Here is a 26,018-nt window from a genome sequence, read left to right on the forward strand (position 1 = left end):
TCTTGGCCAGACTTGCTAAGGTAGGAGATGTTGAACTGTTCCTGGTGGCTCCCCATGTCTGACCATATCACTCTCAATGGGTTTAAGAGGGACATTGAAACAACTTTGCAGTTTGCAGGTGACACTGCTTGTTCTGGTCCGAGCGCCTCAGATTCGAATGTGGAAAGTGCTGAAAGAAAATAAAAACATCAATCTCATTCAGACTCGTTGCTATGTTGTTAACAGGAAAACTCAATGAGGCTGTGTATTTCAACTCAACTATAAAGTAACCAGAGTCAAAGAGTGTGGTGCTGGAAAAACACAGCCAGTCAGTTAGCATCCAAGGAGCAGGTGAATCAACATTTCGAGTATAAGCTCTTCATCCGTCTTGGGATCATCCAATCAAAAGAGATCAATGTGGATTTAACCAGTTTCTCATTTCCCCTCCCCTCAGCTTATCCCAGATCCAACTTTCCAACTCGGCACCACCCTCATGAACTGTCCTACCTGTCCATCTTCCTTCCTACCTATCCGCTCTTCCCTCCTCTATGGCTACCTTCCCCTCAGCTCCACGTCCCCCTCCCAGTTAACTGTCAGCCCCCTTCGGCTACAAGTCTTATTCCTGATGAAGTGGCCTAGTTGATTACTGTATAAAAGTAATCACTTTAATAAGAGTTAGTAAGTAGCTGAAAATGTGTTGCTGGAAAAGCGCAGCAGGTCAGGCAGCATCCAAAGAGCAGGAGAATCAACGTTTCTTCAGGCTCATGCTCGAAATGTCGATTCTCCTGTTCTTTGGATGCTGCCTGACCTGCTGCGCTTTTCCAGCAACACATTTTCAGCTCTGATCTCCAGCATCTGCAGTCCTCACTTTCTCCTCGAAGAGTTAGTAAGTATCCTTGTGTCCAATACTCCGGCAGTCTACCTCCAAAGCAATACAAGTGAAGAACACTTACCCAGCACAGCCTCAAAAGAGCAGTGAGCAACTGCTCTCAAACAAAGACCAGTGCAGATAATCAGAGCTAGAACTGATCCCACCAACTTGAATTGACCCAATTGTAGACACCCCTCTTGAGTTTGAATTTCAAGTTGCCCGACACAGACTGTGTGTAACCATGTGTTACCTGAGGAAATCAGGTGCCCGGATGATCATGTGCTGAAAATCTTCCAGCGAGAGTTTGCCATCATTGTCCAGATCTGACTCATCTAGAACCTTCTCACAGACCAGATTCACTTCCTCTGGTGTCAGCTCATTTCGAGTTAGTTTGAGCAACGTCTTCTCCAAATCCGATTTGCAGATAAAATTATCGTTGTTAAAATCTAAGTGTTTAAAAGAAATCAGCTTCAATTGTCAACTCAGCTTCGTGCAAGATCATAGCTGCAGCGCATTGAGAGATGACCTGGTCAAAATGACCCTAGCGGCCTAAACAGCAGGAGCACCTGGTAGTAAAGAAGGAGCTTTTTCTTCCCTCTATCTGCTTTTTGAAAGAGTGGTCGAAATAGTCCTGCTCCCCCAATCTTCCTACATCGCTCTTCAAATTTCTCCTAAGTATTTATCAAATTCCCATTTGAAAGTTACCATTGAGTCAGTACCCACAAATCTCTCAGTTACTGCATCTCGCTGCATAAATACTTCTTTCATTTCCTCTCTCGTTTTTTCTACAATTGATCGTAACTCTAAGTTGAATCACGTTATTGGAAACTATGAGGTAGAATTTTAGACGGAGGGTAGTATGCAGAAGTCTCTCACTCCCTTCTGCCACCAGATGGAGGACAATGAAGAGCCACAAGCCTGGGAGAAGCAGCCCCATTGCCCCAGTGCACTGAGTCAGTAGTCAGATTTCCACTGGATATTGTATAAATTCGGGTTTCCAAACATCACACCTTAGAACTATGTTCAAGTTTAAAGTGGTTGCCACACTTTTTGGACAGTTCAGTAGAGGATAATTTCTCTCTAACCCTTTAGTTACCTTTAATAGCTCCATTAGATCACCCAGCAGAGACTCGAACATGAACATCCTTGCCTTACACCATAAGATTCTCCCTTGACACTCTATAATGAAGGAAAGACGAGCCAAGTCTAACCAACCTGCCCTCACAATTTAACCCGGCTGGCACCAGAATGTTCCAAGAGGGTAGCATTCCAAAAGGTCCAATGGGACCTGTCGTTCAAGAGGTTTCTTTTCACAAACCATTTCTGGAGTTCCTATAGACTCTGTTCCATCAGTTGACTTTTCCAAAGGTGTGCAGGTGTAAAACTCCTGATAGAACAGTCCTTGAGACCAAATACAGTCTGCTCATCATGTAGATATTTCCTACTCAACTGGTTGGACTTTGAACTCATGCCTCCTGATCTAGAGGTAGGGACACTACTACAGCGTCACAACAGCCCTAATGTTAATTGTGCATCAAAGTCCATGTAAATATGGAGTGCATTCACTGGGTCTTCACCTGTTTCTAGTGTAGAGACACGTATGGAAATAGTGTGTGGCTGAGTTTGGATGTGTGAGCTTGTAATGTTCTGCAAGTAAATATAAGACTGAGTAAAGACTGCCTTCAGTTTCACCTTACACTAACTGAGTTTCCAGAACAGAACAGAGAGTTGGAAAATCTTACATCAGCAAAGCAAAAAGAGAAAACCTCCTACTATCAGAATCAAGCCCAAACTCACCGTAAATCTTAAATGCATAACATGCCTTTAGATCACGTGGGGCCATTTCACTTAGTACAGAGAACATATCCAGAAAGTCATCCAAAGTCATATTTCCCTCATTGTCCTTGGAGAACACCTCTGCAATCCTCTGGCGGAATGGATTATCCTGCAGTTACAGAACAGTGCTGGTAAAATTTCTCCATCAGGACCATGACATCAGGTTTGAGGTTTAGGTGAGGAACATGACAGAGAATCTCACGGAGTAACTGGACCCACTCATTGCTGGTAAAATAGTTCAGATTGGTTTGTACGTGGTGGGTTCAGATGGTGTTACAATGGTTGGTCGGCTGTGAAAGACTTAAAGGATTTCAAGCTGCAGGTAGTTCTGGGATGATGCGCGTTCCGGCTGCATGACTTGGCTAGAACGTCACTGAAGAATTAGGGGATGGTATTTTCGAGAATGTTTACCTCCGTTTGTAATAGCGCTATTCCAACGGGATTGGCTCGTGCGCTTTGTTTTGCGCATGTGCCAATGTTCGCGCCGAAATCTCCATGCCGTTCTGCACATGTGCAGGGTCTTAATGTGCGAGGTACTGTACAGAGAGCAGCTTCCTTACTTTTCTTAAATGTACTGTGTTAAATTGACTTTTGTCTTGTTAATAAATATGATTTCAATCTTCATTCAGGGCTGTGCTATACTTTGCGTTAGACTTTTGGATGATTTTTGAGCGATTGACAGTGACATCTTTTGCCAATCTACTCCCTAACCTTACTTTTCCCACAGGTTCCATTATTTATATTAAACCATTTTCTAATAAGGGAGTTAAAATCACACAACACCATGTTATAGTCCAACAGATTTAATTGGAAGCACTAGCTTTCGGAGCACTGCTCCTTCATCAGCGCTCTGAAAGCTAGTGCTTCCAACTAAATCTGTTGGACTATAACCTGGTGTGATTTTTAACTTTGTACACCCCAGTACAACACCGGCACCTCCAAATCCTAATAAGTGAGGGTTCTCTGGAATGCAACTACAGCATCATAGGAGAACTACCTTTTTTTATTCAATTTGTTTTTGTTTTCTTGGGTTTTACTTTTGGAGAAATTAGTAGCAATATTACTGGACTTATAATCTAGATGCCTGGCTCTAACATCCTTTAGGAGGCTTGAAGGTGAAGTTGGGTGAGTGGACAAACCTAGATCTAATGCAGTTAAATATGAAGTTATACTTTGATGTGAGAAACAGAAAAGGAGAGTACCACTAAAACGGTGATCTATTGAAAAGTGTGGAAGTACAAAAGGATCTGGGTGACCTTGCTTACCAGAGTAAAGTGAGGACTGCAGATACTGGAGAGTCAGAATCAAAATATGCGGCGCTGGAAAAAGCACAGCAGGTCAGGCAGCATCCGAGGAGCAGGAGAGTCGACATTTCTGACATAAGCCTTCATCAGCATTGTGCAGCAGAAGGTGGGGGGCTGAGAGACAAATAAGGGGGTGGCATTGTGGAGGGAAAGGTAGGTGGGATAGTAAAAGTGTTTGCAAGTAGGAGGCAATTGTGATAGGTCAGTGGGGAGGTTAGAGCGGAGAGGTGAGAAGGAAGATGGACAGATAGGAGAGGTCAAGAGGGTGGTGCCGTTGAAGGGTTGAACCTGGGATGAGGTGGGGGGGATGGGAGATTTGGAAACTGCTGAAGTCAATGTTGATGCCATGTGGTTGTAAGGCTCCGAGGCTAAAGATGAGGCATTCTTCCTCCACTTGTCAAGTGGTTAGGATTTGGCAGTGGAGGAGGCCCAGAACTTGTGTGCCCTTGGAAAAGTGTGAGGGGGAGTTGACGTGGTTGGCTACAGAGCGATGAGTCGTTTGGTGAGTGTGTCCCAGAGATGGTCACTGCGAGTTGGCATTCTGTCTCCCTGATGTAGTGGAGTCTACATCGAGAGCAACAAACGCAGTGGATGAGGTGTTTGGAGTGCAGGAAAATCTCTGCCGGGTCTGACACGTTCTTTTCGCGTCTTGAATGGAGGTTAGGAGGCAGATGCGTGCACAGATTTTACACCTCATCAATGGCAAGGAAAGGTGCCGGATATAGAGGGTGGATTGGTGGGGGGACGTGGACCTAACAAGGGAGTCATGGAGGGAATGGTTTCTGCAGAACGCAAGTGTGGTGGGGAGGGAAATACTGTTCTGTGTACACCAGACAAAGAAAGTAAATGAGCAAGTGCAACAAGCAATTAGGAAAGTAAATAAGCTATCATTGCAAGAGGATTTGAGTTCAGGAGTAGGATTACTTACTGCAGTAAAACAGGGCCTTGGATCCACACCTGGAGTATTATGTGCTGTTTTGGTCTCCCTACCTAAGAGATGATATCCTTGCCATAGGGAGTGTAGTGGAGGTTCATCAGGCTAATACCAGGACTGTCTTATGAGGAGAGATTGGTTTGACTGGGCCTGTATTCACTACAGCTTAGAAAGTTGAGAGCGGATCTGATTGAAACATATAAAACCCTAACAGGGCTGGACAGACGAGATGAAGGGAGAATGTTTTCTCTGTTGGGGAGTCTATAACAAGGCAACACAGTCTCAGGGTATGAAGTAGACCATTTAAGACTGAGATGAAGAAAGATTTCTTCACCCAAAGAGGAGTGAACCTATGGAATTCTTCTCCCACAGAAGGCTGTGGAGATCAAGTCACTGAATACATTAAAGAAAGTGATAGATAAATATAGAACATAGGACAAATAACAATACATCACAGTACAGGCCTTTCAGTCCTCGATGTTGTGCCGGCCTTTTATCCTACATATTACTCTTCATTGTACTATCCTCCATATTCCTCTCCAAGAGTGACTTAAATATCCCTAATGTATCTGACTCTACTACCACCACTGGCAGTGCATTCCACGCACCCTCCACTCTCTGTGGAAAGAACCTACCTCTGACATCTCCCCTAAACCTTCCTCAAATTGCCTTACATTTATGCCTCCTCATGATAGCCATTACTGCGTCGGGAAAAAGTTTCTGGCTATTCACTCTAACTATGCCTCTCAACATCTTGTACACCTCTATCAAGTCACCGCTCATCCTTCTTTGGTCCAACGAGAAAAGCCTAGCTCCCTCAACCTTTCTTCATAAGACATGCCCTCCAGTTCAGGCAGTATCCTGGTAAATCTTCTCTGCACCCTCTCTAAAGCTTCCACATCTTTCCTATAATGAGGCTGAACACAATATTCCAGGTGTGGTCTAACTAGGGCTTTATAGCGCTGCAGCATAACCTCACGGCTCTTAAATTCAACCCCCTGGCTAATGAAAGCCAACACACCATAGGCCTTCTTAACAACCCTGTCAACTTGGGTGGTGACTTTGAGGGATCTATGGACATGGACCCCAAGATCCCTCTGTTCCTCCAGACTGCCAAGAATCCTGCCTTTAGCCCTGTATTCCGCACTCAAATTCGCGAGACGGGCAAAGTTCTAGATTTTAAGGGGATCAAGGGTTTAGGGAGAAAGTGGGAATTTGGCATTGAGATAGAGGGTCAGTTATGATCATATAGAAGAATGCAGCAGGCTCAAAGGGCTGAATGGCCTACTTGTGCTCCCAGTTTCTATGTTTCTGTGCTTCAGGTATGAGTTCAAATCTGATTACAGCAGCTGGTGGGAATTTAAATTCACTTCACGAATAACTCTGGAATTGTCATGATCATGAAACTACTGGATTATTGGAAAGCCCACATCTGATTGACTGTTGTCGGGTTTGAAATGAATTATGCTGTTCTTATCTAGTCTGGCCTACATTTGATCCCAGCTCCATAGCAATGTGGTTAACTCCTAACTGACCCCAAGAAATGTCCAAGAGTGACTGAGCTTGAAGGAGAATTATGGGTGAACAATAAATACTGGCATTGTGTCAGGCTGTTTGGAATTCAAAGCAGTTTGAAAGTGTTGGGTTTTTTAAGACCTGAACCTGATGCAATTTTAATAAATGGACAAATGAATTGATAAATGGAAAGCATCCAACTGAATGCAATGCACACACATGACCAGTAAATGAACTGCTCTGATATTCATCTCAGCTTCCACCTCCTGACAGACTGAGGATGTGTTACATTTTTGAGCATGTCTCTCAGTCATTGATGGGTATCATGTTGCTGGAAAAATACTCAAAGTCTCCTGTCAATTAGTACAAGCTGAATTATTCATTGTGGACCAGTGAGAGTACTGTTGGCACAAGTTGCGGTTTCCTGCACTCTGGCTACCTTCAGTTCTGGCATGCTGCCAATCAGCTCATAGGGGATGGTTACATCAGGGTTATCCTTGTAATCGAGTGGTACTAGATGTGGAGCCAGGTCTCGGTAGCGGTGGAACAACCTGCAACGAGAGAGAGAGAAAGACAGAGAGAGTGAGAAAGAGACAGAGAGAGAGAGACAGAGAGAGAGAGAGGCAGAGAGAGACAGACAGACAGAGAGAGAGACAGAGAGAGAGAGAAAGAGATGCTCAACATTTTAATATAAAGACCAAAGAAAGGAGTTTGGCTGTCACTCCTTTATTGACTTGCCTTGCCTCCCTATGGTTCCAAACACAGAACTTTACAAACCAAGATACAAAACAGTCCCAGCTTTAGATAGCATCACAAGTTACTGTTAATTATTTGATAAAAAGCATCTTTTAGGAGGAGCCTCTCAACAGACTCCCCATTATAGACAGCACTTGATCCCAGTCAGTCGATCCCAAAATGGATTAGATTAGATTCCCTACAGTATGGAAACAGGCCCTACAGCCCAATAAGCCCACACCAACCCTCCGAAGAGTAACCCACCCAGACCCATTCCCCTACATATACCCCTGACTAATGCACCTAATACTATGGGCAATTCACCTGACCTGCACATTTTTGGACTGTGGGAGGAAACCTTAGCACCCGGAGGAAACTCATGCAGACACGGGAAGAATGTGCAAACTTCACACAGTCAGCTGAGGTGGGAACCAGACCTGGATCCCTGACACTGTGAGGCAGCAGTGCTAACCACTGAGCCACCATGCCAGCGGTGTGAGTGTGAAATTGTAGTGAGTTCACATCCTGTTACCAAACCACAGCAGCAGAGATATCTCCACCCTTTACTTCACTTTGTTCCTTATTCTCCATAAATTGACCAAGGAGTCAGTCCAGAGAAGGTTCACTGTGCTGATACTAAATATGGAGTGACTGTCGTATGACAGGAAGTTGAGTTGGTTGGGCCTGTACTTATTGGAATATAGAAGAATAAGAGACAATCTTATTGAAACATACAAGAGTCTTAGGGGACTTGACAGAGTAGCTGTGGAGATTTTGTTTGCCGCTTATGGGAGAGTCTAGGACCAAAGGCATAATCTCAGATTAAGGGATTACACATTTAAGACTGAGATGAGGAAGAATATCTTCTCTCAAAGAGTAGTGAATCTGAGGAACTCTTTACGGCAGTGGACTGCTGAAGCCAGGTCATTAAGTAAATTCAAGAGTGAGGTAAGTAGACTTTTAATCCATAAGGGAATCAAGGGTTATGGAGAAAAGGCAGGAAAATGATGTTGAGGATTATTAAACCAGCTATGATCTCACAGAATGGCAGAATAGATTCAATGGGCTGAATGGCCTACTTTTGCCCCTATTTCTTATGGTTTTATGAATAATATTAGGTCTTTGAAAGTCAATACTGTAGTATTATCCTTTGCAAGGATCACTATGCAGAGATACACATCACTGATGACATCAGTCATTATGCCAAGTCACTTCACAAATAAAGTGCAAAATGAGATGAAGTAATTTGCACATCACCTTTATTCCGTACAAATGATACTCATCATTGGGGTGACCGCACTGTCCAAGAAATTCCAGAATTGCTGCATCCACCATATCTCTCAGTGAAATTATATAATTGTGACAGTCCAGTAATAAAACTGCTGAAATGTCACTATAATGCCAACTGACAACAAAGCTCCCCACAACCGGAAAGATCATCTTCAAAACCTCCTTTGCTCTTTTTTTGTACGTATTGACTGTGTGGAGTTTATTTAATCTAAAAACCACATTTCTGCAGTTTGATACTTTTCAAGTAAAAGAAACTACCCAACAAGGCAATGTCTGCAGAAGGAAAATGGTGGAAATGAAACTGAGATGAGATCAGTGTGGTTGTTAATGTGCTCACTGAGCTGGTAAGTTTGTTTGCAGATGTTCCTTCACAAGGTAACATCATCATCATCCAGTGAAGTGTTGGTGTTCTGTCCCACTTGCTATTGATGTGGCTGGGTTTGCTGAAGTGGATAGTATCATTTCCAGTTTTGTTTCTGAATGGTTGGTATATGGGGTCTAACTCTATATATTTGTTAATATTTGGTATATAGGGTATAACTCTACATGTTTGTTAATGGAGTTCCACACTGAGTGCCCTGACTCCAGGAATTCCCGTGCATGTCTTTGTTTGGCTTGCCCCAGGATGGATACGTTGTCCCAGTCAAATTGGTGTCCTTCTTCGTCAGTGTGTGTGGACACAAGTGATAGTTGATCATGTCTCTTGGTGGCTACTTTGTGTTCATGTGCCCTGATGGTTAGTTTTCTTCCAGGTTGTCCTACATAATGTTTGTGGCAGTCTTTACATGGGATATTGTATGAGAGAGAAAGAGAGAGAGAGAGAGAGAAAGAGAAAGTGAGGACTGCAGATGCCAGAGAGTAGGAGTCGAAAGGAATGGTGCTAGAAAAGCACAGCAGGTCAGGCAGCTTTTGAGCAGGAGAGTTGACATTTTGGGCATAAGCCCTTCATCAGAAATATGGAGGTGGGGGGGTGCTGAGAGACAAATTTGGGGGGGAGCGGGGGGGAGATCACAGAGTCATAGAGATGTACAGCACGGAAACAGACCCTTCAGTTGAACTCGTCCATGTTGACCAGATATCCTAACCTAATCTAGTCCCATTTGCCAGCACCCAGCCCACATCCCTCTATACTGTTCCTATTCATATACCCATCCAAATGCCTCTTAAATGTTGTGATTGGACCAGCCTCCACCACTTCTTCTGGCAGCTCATTCCATACATGCACCGTCTTCTGTGTGAAAATGTTGCCCTTAGGTGTCTCTTTTATATCTTTCCCCTCTCACCCTAAACCTATGACCTCTAGTTCTGGACTCCCCACCCCAGGGAAAAGACTTTGTCTATTTATCCTATCCAGGTCCCTCATGATTTTGTAAACCTCTATAAGGTCACCCCTCAGCCTCCAATGCTCCAGGGAAAACTGCTCTCCCTATAGCTCAAATCTTCCATCCCTGACAACATTCTTGTAAATCTTTTCTGAACCCTTTCAAGTTCCACAACATCCTTCCGATAGGAAGGATTCCAGAATTGTATGCAATATTCCAAAAGTGGCCTAACCAATGTCCTGTACAGCTGCAACATGACCTCCCAACTTCTGACCAATAAAGGAAAGCATACCAAATGCCGCCTTCACTATCCTATCTATCTGCGACTCCACTTTCAGGGAGCTATGAACTGCACTCCAAGCTCTCCTTGTTCAGCAACACTCCCTAAGACCTTACCATTAAGTGTCTAAGTCCTGCTAAGATTTGTTTTCCCAAAATGCAGCACCTCACATTTATCTAAACTAAACTCCATCTGCCACTTCTCAGGCCATTGGCCCATCTGATCAAGATCCCATTGTAATCTGAGGTCACCTTCTTTGCTGTCTACTACGCCTCTAATTTTGGTGTCATCTGCAAACTTATTAACTAAACATTTCCTGGCTTGATCAATGAAGCAGGTTTGGACTGACAAGTGGCATATCACATTTGGCATTCTCTGGCACGATCTCCCAACATCAATATCCTTGGAGTGACCAAACTAAATTGGACCAGACAAATAGATACAGTAGCTATAAGGACAGATCAGAGGCTAGGAATACTGCAGCACTTAACTCACCTAACACCCCAAAGGCCAGCATCATTTACAAGGCACAGTCAGAACAACTAAGGATGGGCAACAAATGCTGGCCCAGCTAGTGAAGCTCACATCCCATAAACAAATACAAAAGTACAGTTTACACTACAAAAGAAAGTGCTGGTTTGTTGATAAGTCAGCAAGAATTTCTTAATATAAAGCCATGTTTATCTAACTTGCTGTAAGTTTTTCAGTGAGGAAACAGAAGTTATTGATGAGTATAATGCTGTTGAAGTGCTGTACATGGACTTCCAATATTTGATAAAATTGGTATTTAATACAGTGCCACACAGACTTGAGTGAAGTTAGCAGACATGCAGCATGGTGGCTCAGTGGTCAGCACTGCTGCCTCACAGCACCCGGTACCTGGGTTCGATTCCAGCCTTGGGTGACTGTCTGTGTGGAGTTTGCACATTCTCCCTGTGTCTGTGTGGGTTTCCTCCCACAATCCAAAAAACATGCTGCTTAGGTGTATTGGCCATGCTAAAATCCCCATAGTGTTCAGGGAGAGTAGGTTGGGTGCAATAGTCGGGGGTATATATAGAGTAGGGGAATGTGTCTGGGTGGGATACTGTTCAGAGGGTTGGCGTGGACTTGTTGGGCTTAATAGCCTGTTTTCATACTTTAGGGATTCTAGTTTATACCATGAAAATAAAGTGAATATTCTACTGATAGGTTAATTAAATATGCTTTAGGATTTGGATTTTAAACTAGAGGTGGATGGAAGACAGTTTCCAATATCCTCACCTTAAGGCTTGCTGAATTCTTTGAGACTTTGGTTTAGTAAAAGCATTTCTATCTGTATGCAGTGCATTCAAATGCTCTGAAAAAAACCTCTAGTTGTAGACTTTTCACAAGCCAGGGGCTGATCATTTATTACTACTGGAACTGAGGATTCTATCAAAACTTCATTGATATGGACAAAATGTTCCCACCATTTTCAACAAACTCTTACCACGTGCAGCCCACACGTGTGCAAATGATAAATTATGGTTTGGCTGAATTGCCAAAATCTTTTGAACCTTTTTGTCTACTATTGATGGTTCCTTTCATGTTCCTTTGCTGAAAAAGCTTTCTGCTGCTGTATTTATAACTATTATTTATATAACTATATATTCACACATGTATCTCTGAATTCATCATTAGCAAACTACCACCCTATTCTCCAACTCATTATCGATCTATCCAATCATTACTAAACCATCAAGCTCCAGTTCTAAAAGAAAGCAAGGCCATATCTTGTTTCCTCTTCGGTAACCCATGTCTCCACTGCAATCTTATTCTTCCCTGGTCATGAGACTCATTTTCATAAAAAAAATGGCTAATCATATCCTAAGACTTGATATTTTGACTCAACCATTCTCTACTACGAATGTTATACTCCAAAAGATAACTGCATTCAAACAGAATTCAAGTCCACACTGTAAAGTCAGAGCTTTATTTCAGTTAGCTATACTCCATAAATCTCACGTTATGAGCTTCCATGTGTGTACGAGCAACTTAAACCAAATTAACTCAATTAATATATCCATCAAGTTTTCTCTCAATTCATCAGGTGTCAAGCATTCCACATTAGGTCATAACTTCCCTCACTAAGGCAACTAACAGCCTCCACCTCTCCTGGGCATGGTGGCTTAGTGGTTAGTACTGCTGCTTCACAGCGCCAGGGACATGGGTTTGAATCCAGCCTCAGGCAGACTGTCTGTGTGTGGAGTTTGTACGTTCTCCCAGTGTCTGTGTGGGTTTCCTCCCATGGTCACAAAGATGAGCAGGTTAGGGTGAATTAGTCATGCTAAATTGCACGCAGTGTTCATGGATGTGAAGGCTAGGTGCATTAGTCAGGGATAAAGTATAGGATAATAGGTTAAGGGAATGGATCTGGATGGGTAACTCTTCAGAGGGTGGGTGTGGACCTGTTGGGCTGAAGGGTCTGCTTCCACACTGTAGGGATTCTATGATCCCTGCTCCAACATTCTGCTTTCTCCTTCCTTTCTGCCATGACCCAAGGAGTTTCTCCATACCCATGTCATTGACTGACACCACTGGGAACTGGGGCTGGCAGTTCCTTATATCACCTCTCATGTACTGACCCTGTTAAGGCAGGAGCAGGAGTTGGATAGGAGCCTGTACTTGTGATCATGTTTGTCTGTGAGGACACAGACACAAGAAGCACCTTCAGAAGCTGACAGCCAGCGCTAGCACAGGTAACTGATGCGCACCACTCACCTCAGGATTTCTTTCCGTGTGAAAAAGGTACAATCCTTTAAAAAAAGAAGATATTGAACATGCTATTAAAATAAAAATATCAATCCACAATCAATGAATGACAATGAACATGATATCATGGATTTGGATTCTGGAGAATCTTTTAAACATTTATTGCAGAGTAACAACTCTCTTAACACCAGGAAGGGGAAGCTCTGAGGAAAGTTAGGGCCTAACCACACAGGAGCAGGGGAGGTTCTGATGCAGTGACTGAGGAAAGATTATTTCCTCTGGATACTGTGGCAATGATGAGGGAACAATAATTCAAAATAGTCACTGGCACAGAGGTAACACATACAATCATTTTCCTCTCTGAGGTTGAGGCAAGAATATTGCAGCTTTATCCCTTTAGGTGCTTGATATTCCTTTTAGACATTCCCTCCCATGAATTTTAAAAAAAAAGCACAATCTCCAGTCTCCTAGGTCACATTTATATGAAATGTAGACAATGTCAGATACTCTCCAGCATAATTTCAGGAAACCCAACTGGTTTAGAAACCTAAAAATCTTTATTTGTTCTCGTATTAATGCTTTGTTTGTTACCACTTTGACACTGTTTGGATACACTGAATGGCCATTCAAGTAACAAACCCTGGGGGCTTCCTGTTTCGCAAGTTTAACCCCAGCACACAATTTGCTTTTATTTTTGCTAGATGTAGTGATTGGAACCAGGTGGATCTCACTGACCATGAGATCCTTGATTGGCCCCGGTTAACAACCCTAATCATGGAGCTCTGGCATACAGCTATAAACAGGAGAATCAGATAGACTGACTCCAAGCTAGCTGGTCACAGCCAATGTGCTGTACACATATAAATAAAGGATGACTTGGTGATGGGATATTGGCCTCCATGCAGTTATTTCAATGGAAACAGGAGAAACTGTACATGCCTGAAGAACATTTGCTGGCTGCAATTGTCTTTGAGTTGGGGGTAAGCATTTCTGGCATCATGCTTTTATTTGGGAAGCTTAACTCATTAGATCTTGCTATTGAAGACTGGAACCATTAAGTGGAAAGAATGCGATATGTTTTTCTGGGCAAGTGATATTGGGGCAGATGAAAACCAGTAAGTAATCCCTCTGACTGCTCACAGACCCCAGCATTTTTGATTCTGGAGGCTTAACTGTCCCAGAGGCTCCAGACACTGAAACTTCCAAGAGTTGACAGATTTGGTTAAGGAATGTTATAGCCCCAAACCTCTTCCAATTCTGAGATGCTATTGGTTTGATTTGGCTGGGAAATCCGTATCAGGATTTTTACGAAATTTAAGATGAGTGGCAGAGGTGTGTGATTGTGGATTAAGCCTGAATAAAATGCTGAGAGACCATTTGGTCTGTGGGATTAATGTAACCATGCAGAAGTGTCTTCTAGCTGAAGTTTGACTGGACTTCAAACAGGCACTGCAGCTGGCCTTGTCATTAGAAAATGCGGCAAGTAGAATGTGGGGGCTACAGGGTGTCCCAATGGAAGTCGATCACCTCATCTATCCGACTGTGATTGGGTGAAGGCAACTGCATAACATCACGCAGGACCCTTGGTCAGCCCACATCAAAACTCCACAACAAAACCAACCCTCTGGCAAATGGCTAAAAGGTTCTTCAGGATCTATCCTGACAAGCCATTGTATTTGCTGCTAGTATGCAGACTTGAGACAGCAAAGGAGTCCTACAAAGTCTGACTTAAGTAAGAGAACTTCGAGGCTAGCATCCAGGAAAATGTACACCCTGAAAAGTCCGCCTACATGTAGGATGGTGCAGTTAAATTGCAGTAACATCCAAATCAGACTCAGTTAAAATTAAGGTATGGTTAAATGGTCACCCGGTTCTCACGGAGGTTGATAAAGGTGTAGCTCTATCAGTGTTTGCAGAAGTGGTCTTTGACAAGATTCACTCTGGACTCCAACCCTTAAGTATGCCCAAGACTTCAGCCAGATTGAGAACATACAATGGGGAACCATTACAGGTTAAGTGTACAACTTCAGTTCCTGTCTCCTATGAGAAGCAGTTAGCGGAGTTATCACTGATTCTCTCTAAGATGCTCTGGCCCAAGCCTATTGGGGCAGAATTGGTTAAGAAAGATTCACCTTGATTGGCTCAACATTTTTTGATTATAAAATGGCTGCCTGAGTGAAATCCTAGTGAAATACCCAGGCATTTTCAGGAAAGATCAGGGACTATCAAAGGGGCCAAAGCCACTTTATACGTTGACCAGGAAGTAATTCCGTGATTTTTGAAAGGCCCACCCAGTGCCATTTGCCTTCTGGGCAAAAGTAGAGGCAGAAATAAAGAGGCTGGAAAATGAAGGAATCATCAAACCAGTGTAGTTTGTGGAATGGGCAGCACCAGTTGTACCAGTTGTGACACCCAATGAGTTGGTTTGCCTTTGTGGGCAATTTAAGCAAATGTTAAACAGCTTCTTGTAGCTGGATAAATACCAATCCCTCACATAGAGGACTTGTACACAAAAGTGGTAGTCCTTCATGAAGCCAGGCATGAGCCATGCCTATCTACAATTGCAACTAGATTGAGTCCCAGAAGTATGCCACAATTGAGACCCATAACGGTGTGTACCAATATACAAGGCTGCCAGTTGGGGTGGCATCAGCCTGTGCTCTTTTCCAGCAGACGATGAAGAACATTTTACAAGGGCACCCTAGGTTACCATTTATCTAGATGGCATTATAATATGCAATAAAGAGCATTTGGAGAACGTGGACAGAGTGTTTAAATGCTTCTCCCAGGTGGGCACACGCCTTAGAAGAGAAAAGTGTGTGTACCTGGTGTCCCAAGTGACCGACTTGCATATAGGACGATGCTGCTCCTTTAACAAGGTATTGTTGTCCTTGGTGTTTTTTTTAAAGAGAGGTCATAAAAGACACAGACTCTGAAAAGTCTAAGTTGAAGGGTTTTAGGGCTAGTTTAATTATAGGTAACAGATACTGCCTCAGGAAAAGCTTTCAAGTTTTTTTGGAGGAAAAAGCACTTGTACAATGAAAGGGGAGTGGCCAGTTCTCCCAGCACAGCTTTACTTTGGTTTGGTTTTAGAAGGCTATTCACTGAAAGCAGTGGCGAGAGGGTGGTGCTGGAAAAGCACAGCAGGTCAGGCAGCATCCAAAGAGCAGGAGAATCGACAATTCAGGCAAGAGACCTTCATCAGGAATTCCTGAATTTCCTTGCCCGAAACATTGATTCTCCTACTCCTCAGATGCTGCCTGACCTGCTGTGCTTTTCCAGCACCACACACTCGACACCGATCTCCAGCATCTGCAGTCCTCACTTTCTCCCATTCTCTGAAAGCAGTTTTGAAGCTGATGGACACAAGGTAGCTTGTCCTCTTTCCTGTAAGATCCTGTGTTTGACCAGCTGCATCTCTCCTGGGATATCCACATTACACCTGCTTAAAACACCTTGCAAAGTTAGGGTCTGGACTGCTTTCTTGAAATATTTTGAGGGGATCTGGCCTGGACCATAACAGGTCACAGAGTCGACAAAACCGGTTATACCTGTTGGAGAATAAAGCGACAGTGATCAAATGTGCCCTAGCTCCCACGTCTGAACCATGGGTTAGTGAATTATTACAGAAAATTCATATGTAATCTGGCCTTTATCTTGGCACCCTTACATCTGCCATTGAAAAAAACGTCAGCCTTGAAAATCCTTACATAGCCAAGAAGATCTCATCTAAAAGTTAGAGTTCTAAATTGGAGGAAGGCCAATTTTGATGGTCTCCGGCAAGAACTTTGAGTAAAAAGTGAGGTCTGCAGATGCTGGAGATCAGAGCTGAAAATGTGTTGCTGGTTAAAGCACAGCAGGTTAGGCAGCATCCAAGGAACAGGAAATTCGACGTTTCGGGCCAGAGCCCTTCATCAGGAATGATGAAGGGCTCTGGCCCAAAACGTCGAATTTCCTGTTCCTTGGATGCTGCCTAACCTGCTGTGCTTTAACCAGCAACATATTTTCAGCTCCGGCAAGAACTTTCAAAAGTTGATTGGTAGCGGATATTTGCAGGTAAAGGGATGGCTGGAAAGTGGGAAGCCTTCAAAAAAATGACATAATGAGAGATCGTACATTCCTGTTAGTTTGAAGTGCAAGGCTGGTAGAGGTTAGGAATATTAGATGATCAGATAAATTGAGGCTGTGGCCAAGAAAGAAAGAAGGAAACGCAGGTCAGGTATACATAACAGAGAAAGGGTGAATCCCAAGAAGATTAGATTAGATTCCCTACACTAAGGAAACAGGACCTTCAGCCCAAACCGATCCTCTAAAGAGCAACCCACCCAGACCCATTCCCCTACATTCACCCCTGACAAATGCACCTAACACTGCGGGCAATTTAGCATGGCCAATTCACCTAACCTGCACATCCTTGGACTGTGGGAGGAAACGGGAGCACCCGGAGGAAATCCACACAGACACTGGGAGAATGTGCAAACTCCACATAGACAGTTGCCCAAGGCAGAAATTGAACCCAGGTCCCTGGCGCTGTGAGGCTGCAGTGCTAACCACTGAGCCACCGTGCCACCCAAGAGTGGAAAGACAGTCAGAGCATATTTATAAGGGAAATCAGGAGGGCAAAAAGGTGACATGAGATAGCTTCAGGCAGATAGGGTTAGGAGAATCCAAAGGGATTCTACGACTACATTAAGGACTGGGAGAGGAAAGGGCTCCTTAAAGATCAACAAGGCAGCCTGTGTGTAGAACCACAGGGGATGGGTGTTTCACGAGTATTTCACATCAGTGTTCACTGTGGAGAAAGTTATGGAAGAACTTGAGGAAACAAATAGTGATAGCTTGAAAATGCAAAAAAGGTGGATAAATACCCAGGACTTGAGCAGGTGTACCCTAGAGCTTTGTGGTAAGCTAGGGAAGTGATTGCTGGGCCCCTTGCTTCGATATTTGTAATCATCAATAGCCACAGGTGAGGTGCTGGGAGACTGGAGGTTGGCTAACATGGTGCCATTATTTAAGAACAGTGGAAAGTCAAACCAGGGAACTATAGACCAGTGAGCCTGACATCAGTGATGGTTAAGTTGTTGGAGGGGATTCTGAGAGACAGGATGTACATGTATTTGGAAAGGCAAGGACTGATTATGGATTGTCAACCTGGCTTTGTGCATGGGAAATAGCGCCTCGCTAACTTGATTGAATTTTTTAAGAAGTGACAAAAATTGATGAAGGCAGAGTGGTGGACACTCCTATTTGGACTTCAGTGAAGTATTTGACCAGGTTCCACATGGCAGATTGGTTGTAAAGGCTAGATTAGCCATTTCAATAGAAAATTGGCTCGAAGGTAAGCAATAGAATGTGGTGGCGGATTGCTTGCCAGACTGCCGGCCTGTGACCAGTGGGGTGCCACCAAGGATCAGTGCTGCATCTGCTACTTTCTAATCATTTATATAAATGATTTGGATGTGAAAATAGGAGGTATGGTTAGTAAGTTTGCAGAGCACATCAAAATTGGAGGTGTAGTGAACAGCAAAGAATGTTACCTCAGAGTACAAGCAGACCTTGATCAGATGGGCTGAGGAGTGGCAGAAGGAGTTTAACTTAGATAAATAAAGTGCTGAAGTTTGGAAAGGCAAGTCAGGGCAGGACTTATACACTTATTGGTAATATCCTGGCAAGTGTTGCTGAACAAAGAAATCTTGGAGTGCAGGTTCATAGATCCTTGAAAGTGGATAGAGTAACAAAGGCTGTATTTGGTCTGCTTGCCTTTATTGATTCCATCGGTGCATTCAGTGAGTACAGTAGTTGGGAGGTTATGTTATGGCTGTACAGGACATTGGTAAGGCCAGTGTTGGAAAACTGCATGCAATTCTGATCTCCCTACTATAGGAAGGATGTTGTGAAACTTGAAAAGGATTCAGAAAAGATTTACAAAGATGTTTCCAGAGATAGAGCATTTGAGCAATGGGCAGAAGTTGAGTCAACTGGCACTACCTTTCCTAAAGCATTGAAGGTTGAGGGATGACCTCATAGAAGTTCATAAAATCATAAGGGGCATTAAGAGAGTGTGGGGGTGGGGGGAGTCCAAATCTAGAGGGTACAGGTTTAAAAGTGAGAATGAAAAGATTTAAGAGGGGCCTAAGGGGCATCTTTTTCAATACAAAAGGATGTGTGTGTGTGTATGGAATGAGGCTGGTACAATTACAACATTTTAAAAGGCATCCAGATGGGTATGAGTAGGAAGGGTTTAGAGGAATATGGTCAAATGCTGGCAAATGGGATAGACTAATGGAGAATCTGTTTGGCACAGACAAGTTGGACCAAGAGTCTGTCCCTGTGCTGTACGTCTCCATGACTCTCAGTAGCCGTTAGGGGAAGTGAAAAAGCTGCTATCATCAATGAAGGTGTTGGCCCACTAAAATCCAAAGCAAGAGGTGATACTGATATATGATGCCTCCCCTTATGATATCAGGGCAGTGTTGGCTCACTGGCAGCCCAGTGGAGAGGAACGCTCAATAGCATATGCTGCCCAGATTGGCTGCTGCTGAATGCTAATACACCTAGATGGAGAAAGAAGATTTGTCGGTCATCTTTGGTGTGAGAAAGTTCCACCAACACCTTTACAGATGTGAAATTGCCATGGTAACAGACCACAAACCCCTGCTAGGACCACTTAAAGAAGACGATGCGCTACCACCCATACTTTCTGATGGAATTCAGCACTGGGCCCTTATTCTCAGTGCATACAAGTACAAATTGGAACACCGCCCATGAGACCAAGTGGATAATGCTTTTGGTTAATGCAAAGTCCACTCTGATTCGATACTTTATGGACATGCTTCTGATCACTGATAATAACTGACTGTGGATACAAAGATTCCATGTTGGCAAAACTAAAACCGCTGACTATAATGGGGATAAACAGAGGAGCCACCATAACCACAACTGAAACCTTTCTGGACTTGGCGAGACCAGATCACTGTAGAGGACAGCAAAGTACTGTGGGGAGCAAGGGTCATTGTCTCAAGGTAAAGGTCACTGCCAGATTCTGGCTGAACTCCACCAGGGTCATCGAGGGCTCTCCAAAATGAAGATGTTGGCAAGAAGTTATGCCTGCTGGCCAGGATTGGTGGCTAACATAGCTGCGTTGGTGGGGCAGTGCCCAGAGTGCCAACAAAAATTGCCACCGGTGCCCCCACATTCGCAGGAATGGTCAAGTAAGCCGTTGTCTTAGTTATATATTGACAATGGCAGCCCTTTCATGGGCTCAATGTTCCTGGTCATTGTGGATGCCCATTCAAAGTTGGCAAACTCAGGGATGACAATTGAAAAGCTGCTAGTATCATTTACAATGCATGGAAGTATTGATCACTGGCGGTGGAATGTCATTTACCAGCAGGGAATGAGTACTTCCTAAAGTTGCATGGTAGTCAGCATGTTCAGACAGCTCCATACCATCCATTGTCCAATGGTCTAGAGGAAAGGGCAGTTCAAACATTGAAGGCAGGCTTAAAGAAACAGCCTACAGCTTTACTCAATGCCACACTGTCTCAGTTCCTGTTAGATTATAACATCACCCCTCACGCAACTAATGGGACATTTCCAGCAGAGTTGCTGCTGGGGAGAAGAGACAGCACAAGGTTAAGGTCGATATTCCTGGACTTGGGATGGGGACAATAAAATGGCAGCAGGAACGCCAATGCTGGACATATGCTTCCTCTAATCAAAGGATGAAGGAACCATGGAAATGGCCCTGTTTGCGTATGAGGTGAGCTCAGTGCGAGGTCAGGCCCCATAACATATGAAGTTCAGGTAGGTGAGGTATGCCTGAGCAAACATGTGGATCACGTGAAAGCTGCTATCGTGCAAATGGAGCAAAAGCAAAGCATAACTGGCCCCTCAGACCAGCTAGAAGGCCTGTCAGAAATTGTGGGTTCTCCCACTCTGTCTAGCATCGAAGAAACCTCAGAGTCCAAGATAAATGCAGCCTCAATACTGTTACTGCCAGAAGAGGAGGAGGAGGAAACTCACCCAAGATGCTCTGGATGGAAGAGCAAAACAGTTCCAGGAGAAGCTACATGAGAAAGAGCAGGCCTATATCCCCAGACTTGAGGGCAGAGGGGTGGGGTGGGGGAAGGTATGGTGATTGGAACCGGGTGGATCTCATTGACTATAAGATCTTTGCTTGGGGTTGTTAATTTGTGCCAATCAAGGAATTCTGGTTGATTGATATAAGCAGGAGATTAGATTTACACACGTTTTTTCCACTACGTCCAACACCTGCACACAACCAACATGGTTGCTGGGGGAAAATAAGCATTACCGCTGTCAGGCGGTAAAGTGGGGGGGGGGGGGGGAAAGAAAGTATCTTTCATACTGAAAAGAAAAAAATAAATTAAACAGGAGTGTCAGACATCCTGTTCACTCTGAGAACTGGCTCTGAGGTAGCTGGCTCAGGGTCAAGGGCTCTCAATGTGTAAATAAAGGGGGACTTGGTGACAGGATATCAGTCTCCAAAAAAAAACAAAGATTCAGAGAATCTCCTGATTTGAGGGACTGACTCTGAGTTGGCTGGCCACAGCCAGTGTATCATATACATGTAAATAAAGGGTGACTTGGTGACAGGATACTGGTCTTTGTGCAGTTATTTCAATGAGCTTGTGTCAAACCCCCTCTGTAAGATCCCGTTTACTTCCTAAGTCCACAGGTCAGTAACAAATAATAGCTTGCCATTCCTGTTGTTTAAGCAACCAAAAATGGGAAGGGAGGCACTTTGGAGATTGACTTTTACTGAAGCAGGATCGGGAAGAGGCCACTTGGCCCTTCAGGCCTACTCTGCCATTCAATGTGATCATGGCTAACTCGACAATGCAGTGCCTTGTTCCTGTTTTGACTCCATACCCTTTGATCCCTTCAGCTCCAAGAACTATATCTATTTCCTCCTTGAAGTATATAATGAGTTGCCATCAGTTGCTTTCCGTGGCAGAGAACTCCGACAGGCTAACCACTGAGGTGAAGAAATTTCTCCTGATCTCGTTCCCTGTATCCTTGGACTGTGACCCCTAGTTCTGGGCTAAGGAGATTTTAGAGGAGTAAATAAGCATGGCTAGTTTATATAAGACAAAGAAAGAAAAGTTGTTTCCAATAGTTGAAGGGACAAGGGTTGGGGGGGTGGGGGTGGTGTGCAGATTTAAGATTTTGGCCAAAGATTCAGGACGAAGCATTAAACACCACATGGTCAATGACCTGGAACTCGCTGACAGTGAGAGTAGTGGGATTGGAGAAAATTAATGATTTCAAAATGAAATCAGATGGACACTTGACAAAAATAAATTGAGAATAATCAAGTGCCGGTAAAAGGAGATTTAGGGGACAGCGAACATTGTCCTTTTCATAAACATTATGATATGAAGCACAATCCTGAGTAAAAAATAATGAAACGGGGGAAACAGCCAACCTCAATGGGATAAGTAAGAATCTGGCCTGAATACATTGATTGGTCAGCTGCAATTTATCCAGACAATGGGCTATCTTCAAAGAAGAGGCATTTTGAACACAGTCACTTTATAGTGCCTTAAAAGGGAAAGGTGGTACAATCAAAGCCTGAGCTCCCTGGATGTTAGTGTTGGAAAATAGGATAAAAGAAAAGGAACACAGCAAATGATCGCCATAGAAAGGCTGCAGATATGCCAAGAATGGAAAATTTTGTTGTGAGGGAAAATCAAATAGGCTTTTCTTGGGAACAGATATGGCGGAGTGGAGATTTAACTGAGATGTATAAAAATTAAGAAGGGCTAAACTAGAACAAATGGGAAGGGTCACAGATTGAAAGTAATTGGTAGAAGGTTTAGGGGTGAGGGTTAGGCAGTGATGAGGAGAAACTGTTCACTCAGAGTAGTAAGCTCCTGGAACTCTCTGCTTGAAAGAATGGCAGAGACTAAAACCCTCAACTTAACAAAAATAACCTTTCGATATGCATTTGAGGCATAAGTGAAATAACTCCACAAAGGCTGGTATCCCATCACCAAGTCACTCTTTAGATAACTGTGTGGTGCTGCATTTTGGGAAAGCAAATCTTAGCAGGACTTGTACACTTAATGGAAAGGTCCTAGAAGAGTGTTGCTGAACAAAGAGACCTTGGAGTGCAGGTTCATAGCTCCTTGAAAGTGGACTTTGCAGGTAGATAGGATAGAGAAGGCGTTTGGTATGCTTTCCTTTATTGGTCAGAGTATTGAGTACAAGAGTTGGAAGGTCATGTTGTGGCTGTACAGGAAATTGGTTAGGCCACTTTTAGAATATTGCGTGCAATTCTGGTCTCTTTCCTATCGGAAAGATGTTGTGAAACTTGGAAGTGTTCAGAAACGATTTACAAGGATGCTGCCAGGGTTGGAGGATTTGAGCTATAGGGAGCGGCTGAACAGCCTGGGACTGTTTTCCCTGGAGCGTCAGAGGCTGAGGGGTGACCTTATAGAGGTTTATGTCATGAGGGGCATGGATAGGATAGATAGACAATATCTCTTCTCTGGGGCGGGGGAGTCCAGAACTAGAGGGCATATGTTTAGGGTGAGAGGGGAAAGATATAAAAGAGACCTAATGGGCAACTTTTTTCATGCAGAGGGTGGGTACATCTATGGAATGAGCTGCCAGAGGAAGTGGTGAAGGCTAATACAATTGCAACATTTAAAAAGCATTTGGATAGGTATATGAATAGGAAGGGTTTGGAGAGATATGGGCCAGGTGCTGGCAGGTGGGACTAGATTGGGTTGGGATATCTGGTTGGCATGGACGGGTTGGACCGAAGGGTCTGTTTCCGTGTTGTACACGGAAATCTGACTATTTCCAGATGGAGAGTCCTTGATACTGAGCCAGCTCTGAGAGAACAGAACTTTTGGCACTCTGATTCTTATCAGTCAGCCACGTCTCCCTATTGGAGCTATTAATCTGGTCCAATCAGAGAACTCATTCTATGAGGTCCTCATTCCAATCACTACAGTAAGCTACAGGCGACAGGACCTCGATAGGAAAAGTGGGCATTTTCCTACCTGATAGGCATCAAGCTGTTGAGCTGTGAAGATGGTCTGTTTGTTGCCCATGTTTTCAGGGTGTACATGAATTGTTTGCAACCTCCCGGTTCCCTGCTCTTCTTTCGATGTTGAGATATGAAAGAAACACAAGGATGGAGCTCACCGCATGATCAGGTTGCTGCCGTCATTGGCCTGCTATTGCTGAATGATAATGGCATCACTTCATCCATTCTCTTGTATAAAAAGCTTTGACTCAATGCATGTGATCTGGCTGACCCTGTGTACATACCTCTCACTGTGCCACCAACACGTTCACTTGTAGCTCATGTTACACACATCTAAAGCCAAGACAGCTAGACAGTAATATTCCAACAATATTCCAATTCATTATTTACAAGGATCTGACATTAACTATCTGTATACTCCTAGCTCTGAGACTGTACCCATCCGTGGCAGTTACTATGATACTGAATGCGATCACAAGGAGTCCACAAAAGGTAAAACAAAGTCTAAAATTTGCCTCCAATAACTCAAAGCCCCATTGGAGACAATAAAAGTCTAGTATTTGTGACCAGAACACAAGAGATGGGACTGGTATCTGTAGTTGCTGCCTGCTGAATACACTTTCTGTAGCCAGTCAGTGCTACTTGTGCTATTCATTGGCTGCTCACCTCTTGACCTATGAAGAGGTAATACAGAGACCAGGATAATGGTTAAGGATAACTAATACCTCTGTTAAAGAAGATGCAATTCAGGCTGTAAAACCTGAACTACACGAAGGAGGGACAGAACTGATGGTGGCATTCTTTAATGCTGAGCTGAAAGTCTTTGTTCAAGCAGTCAAAGAGGGGAATGGACAGTCTTTTATAACTGTGGTCAGGATGTCCTCTACAAACTTACTTTGGGAGGTATCGGAAGGAGATTACTGAATACATTGATGCTTTAAGTATTCCAGAAAGTCATGGTCATAATTCAGAAAAGGTTCATTAGTAGACTTGACCTGTCCAATATTATTTTGCATTGAAACTGCACCTAGACGTATGTGGAGTCAAGGAATCATTTATAGTTGCATGTCTTATCAAGTTCCTGCCAGTTCTCTGTAACGCAATCTGGTCTGTGCCAGTCCCCTGATCTATCCCTACAGGCTGCTAGTTTACTGTCCTCAAAATGCTCACTCAATTTACTTTTGAAATCATTTATCAGTTCCATGTCTAGCACCAAACACAGACGTGATGGGCCAAATGGCCTCCTTCTCTGCTGTAAGGATTCTGTGATTGATAGGCAGTGCAATGCAGATCATTAACATTCATTGTGTTAAACCGTCCTTCCCTCATATTCCATTGTATGTTTTGTCCAAAACCTTAAATTTGTGTCTTCTAGTCCTGGTGCCACTAGCCAGTTAGAACAGTTTTGGTTTATCTGTTGTCTAAGCCTGTTCCAAATTTTGCACACTTCTCCCAAATCTCGCCCAAACTCCTTTGTTTCAAGGAGAATAATTCAAGTTTCTCTGACCTGATCCTGTTACTAAACTCCTTCCATCCTGGGAGCCATTGTGATCATTTGCACCTTTCCAAGGACCCTCACATCCCAACTGAAGCATGGTGGCTAGAATTGGACACAATTTTCTAGTTGTGGACCAGTTAGAACTCTATAAAGATTCCTTTCGGGGTAGCGTGGTGGGAAACCACTGTCAACCGTGCCTGAGTCTGAAAATAACCAATATTCCTGATGAAGGGCTTTTGCCCGAAACGTCAATTTTTGCTGCTCCTCGGATGCTGCCTGAACTGCTGTGCTCTTCTAGCATCACTAATCCAAAATCTGGTTTCCAGCATCTGCAGACATTGTTTTTACCTAATTTTCCACAACTGCCTATTTTCTGTCTTACAGCTCTTTAAAAAATCAATGCTGATATTATAGAGTCATTGAGACATACGGCATGGAAACAGACCCTTCGGTCCAACCTGTCCATGCCGACCAGATATCCCAACTCAATCTAGTCTCACCCACCAGCACTTGGTCCATATCCCTCCAAATCCTTCCTACTCATATACCCATCCAGATGCCTTTTAAAATGTTGCAATTGTACTAGTCTCCACCTCCTCCTCTGGCAGCTCATTCCATACACGTACCACTCTCTGCGTGAAAACATTACCCCTTAGGTCTCTTTTATATCTTTTCCTCTCACCCTAAACCTATACCCTCTA

The 26,018-nt window shown here is 43.7% G+C and overlaps 1 protein-coding gene across 1 annotated transcript; it reads right to left on the minus strand.

Moving 5' to 3' along the window:
* Positions 1-147: 147 nt before the first annotated feature.
* cib3 (calcium and integrin binding family member 3) lies at positions 148-23,883 on the minus strand. Its single transcript, XM_060846612.1, has 6 exons — positions 23,833-23,883; positions 12,806-12,840; positions 6,879-6,990; positions 2,648-2,795; positions 1,101-1,296; positions 148-169 (listed from the first exon to the last, which is right to left on the minus strand). The coding sequence occupies exons 1-6, from the start codon at positions 23,881-23,883 to the stop codon at positions 148-150; spliced, it is 564 nt and encodes a 187-aa protein (XP_060702595.1).
* Positions 23,884-26,018: the final 2,135 nt, after the last annotated feature.

Source organism: Hemiscyllium ocellatum, chromosome 28 (assembly GCF_020745735.1).
Source record: "Hemiscyllium ocellatum isolate sHemOce1 chromosome 28, sHemOce1.pat.X.cur, whole genome shotgun sequence".
NCBI lineage: Eukaryota > Metazoa > Chordata > Chondrichthyes > Orectolobiformes > Hemiscylliidae > Hemiscyllium > Hemiscyllium ocellatum.

Excerpts from the sequence above, each read along its gene's own strand:
- cib3 (XM_060846612.1), bottom strand. The coding sequence starts at position 23,883 with ATGGGCAACAAACAGACCATCTTCACAGCTCAACAGCTTGATGCCTAT. Across the intron at positions 12,841-23,832 it reads AACAGCTTGATGCCTATCAG|GATTGTACCTTTTTCACACG; the intron begins GTAGGAAAATGC and ends CTTTTTTTAAAG. Across the intron at positions 6,991-12,805 it reads ACACGGAAAGAAATCCTGAG|GTTGTTCCACCGCTACCGAG; the intron begins GTGAGTGGTGCG and ends CTCTCGTTGCAG.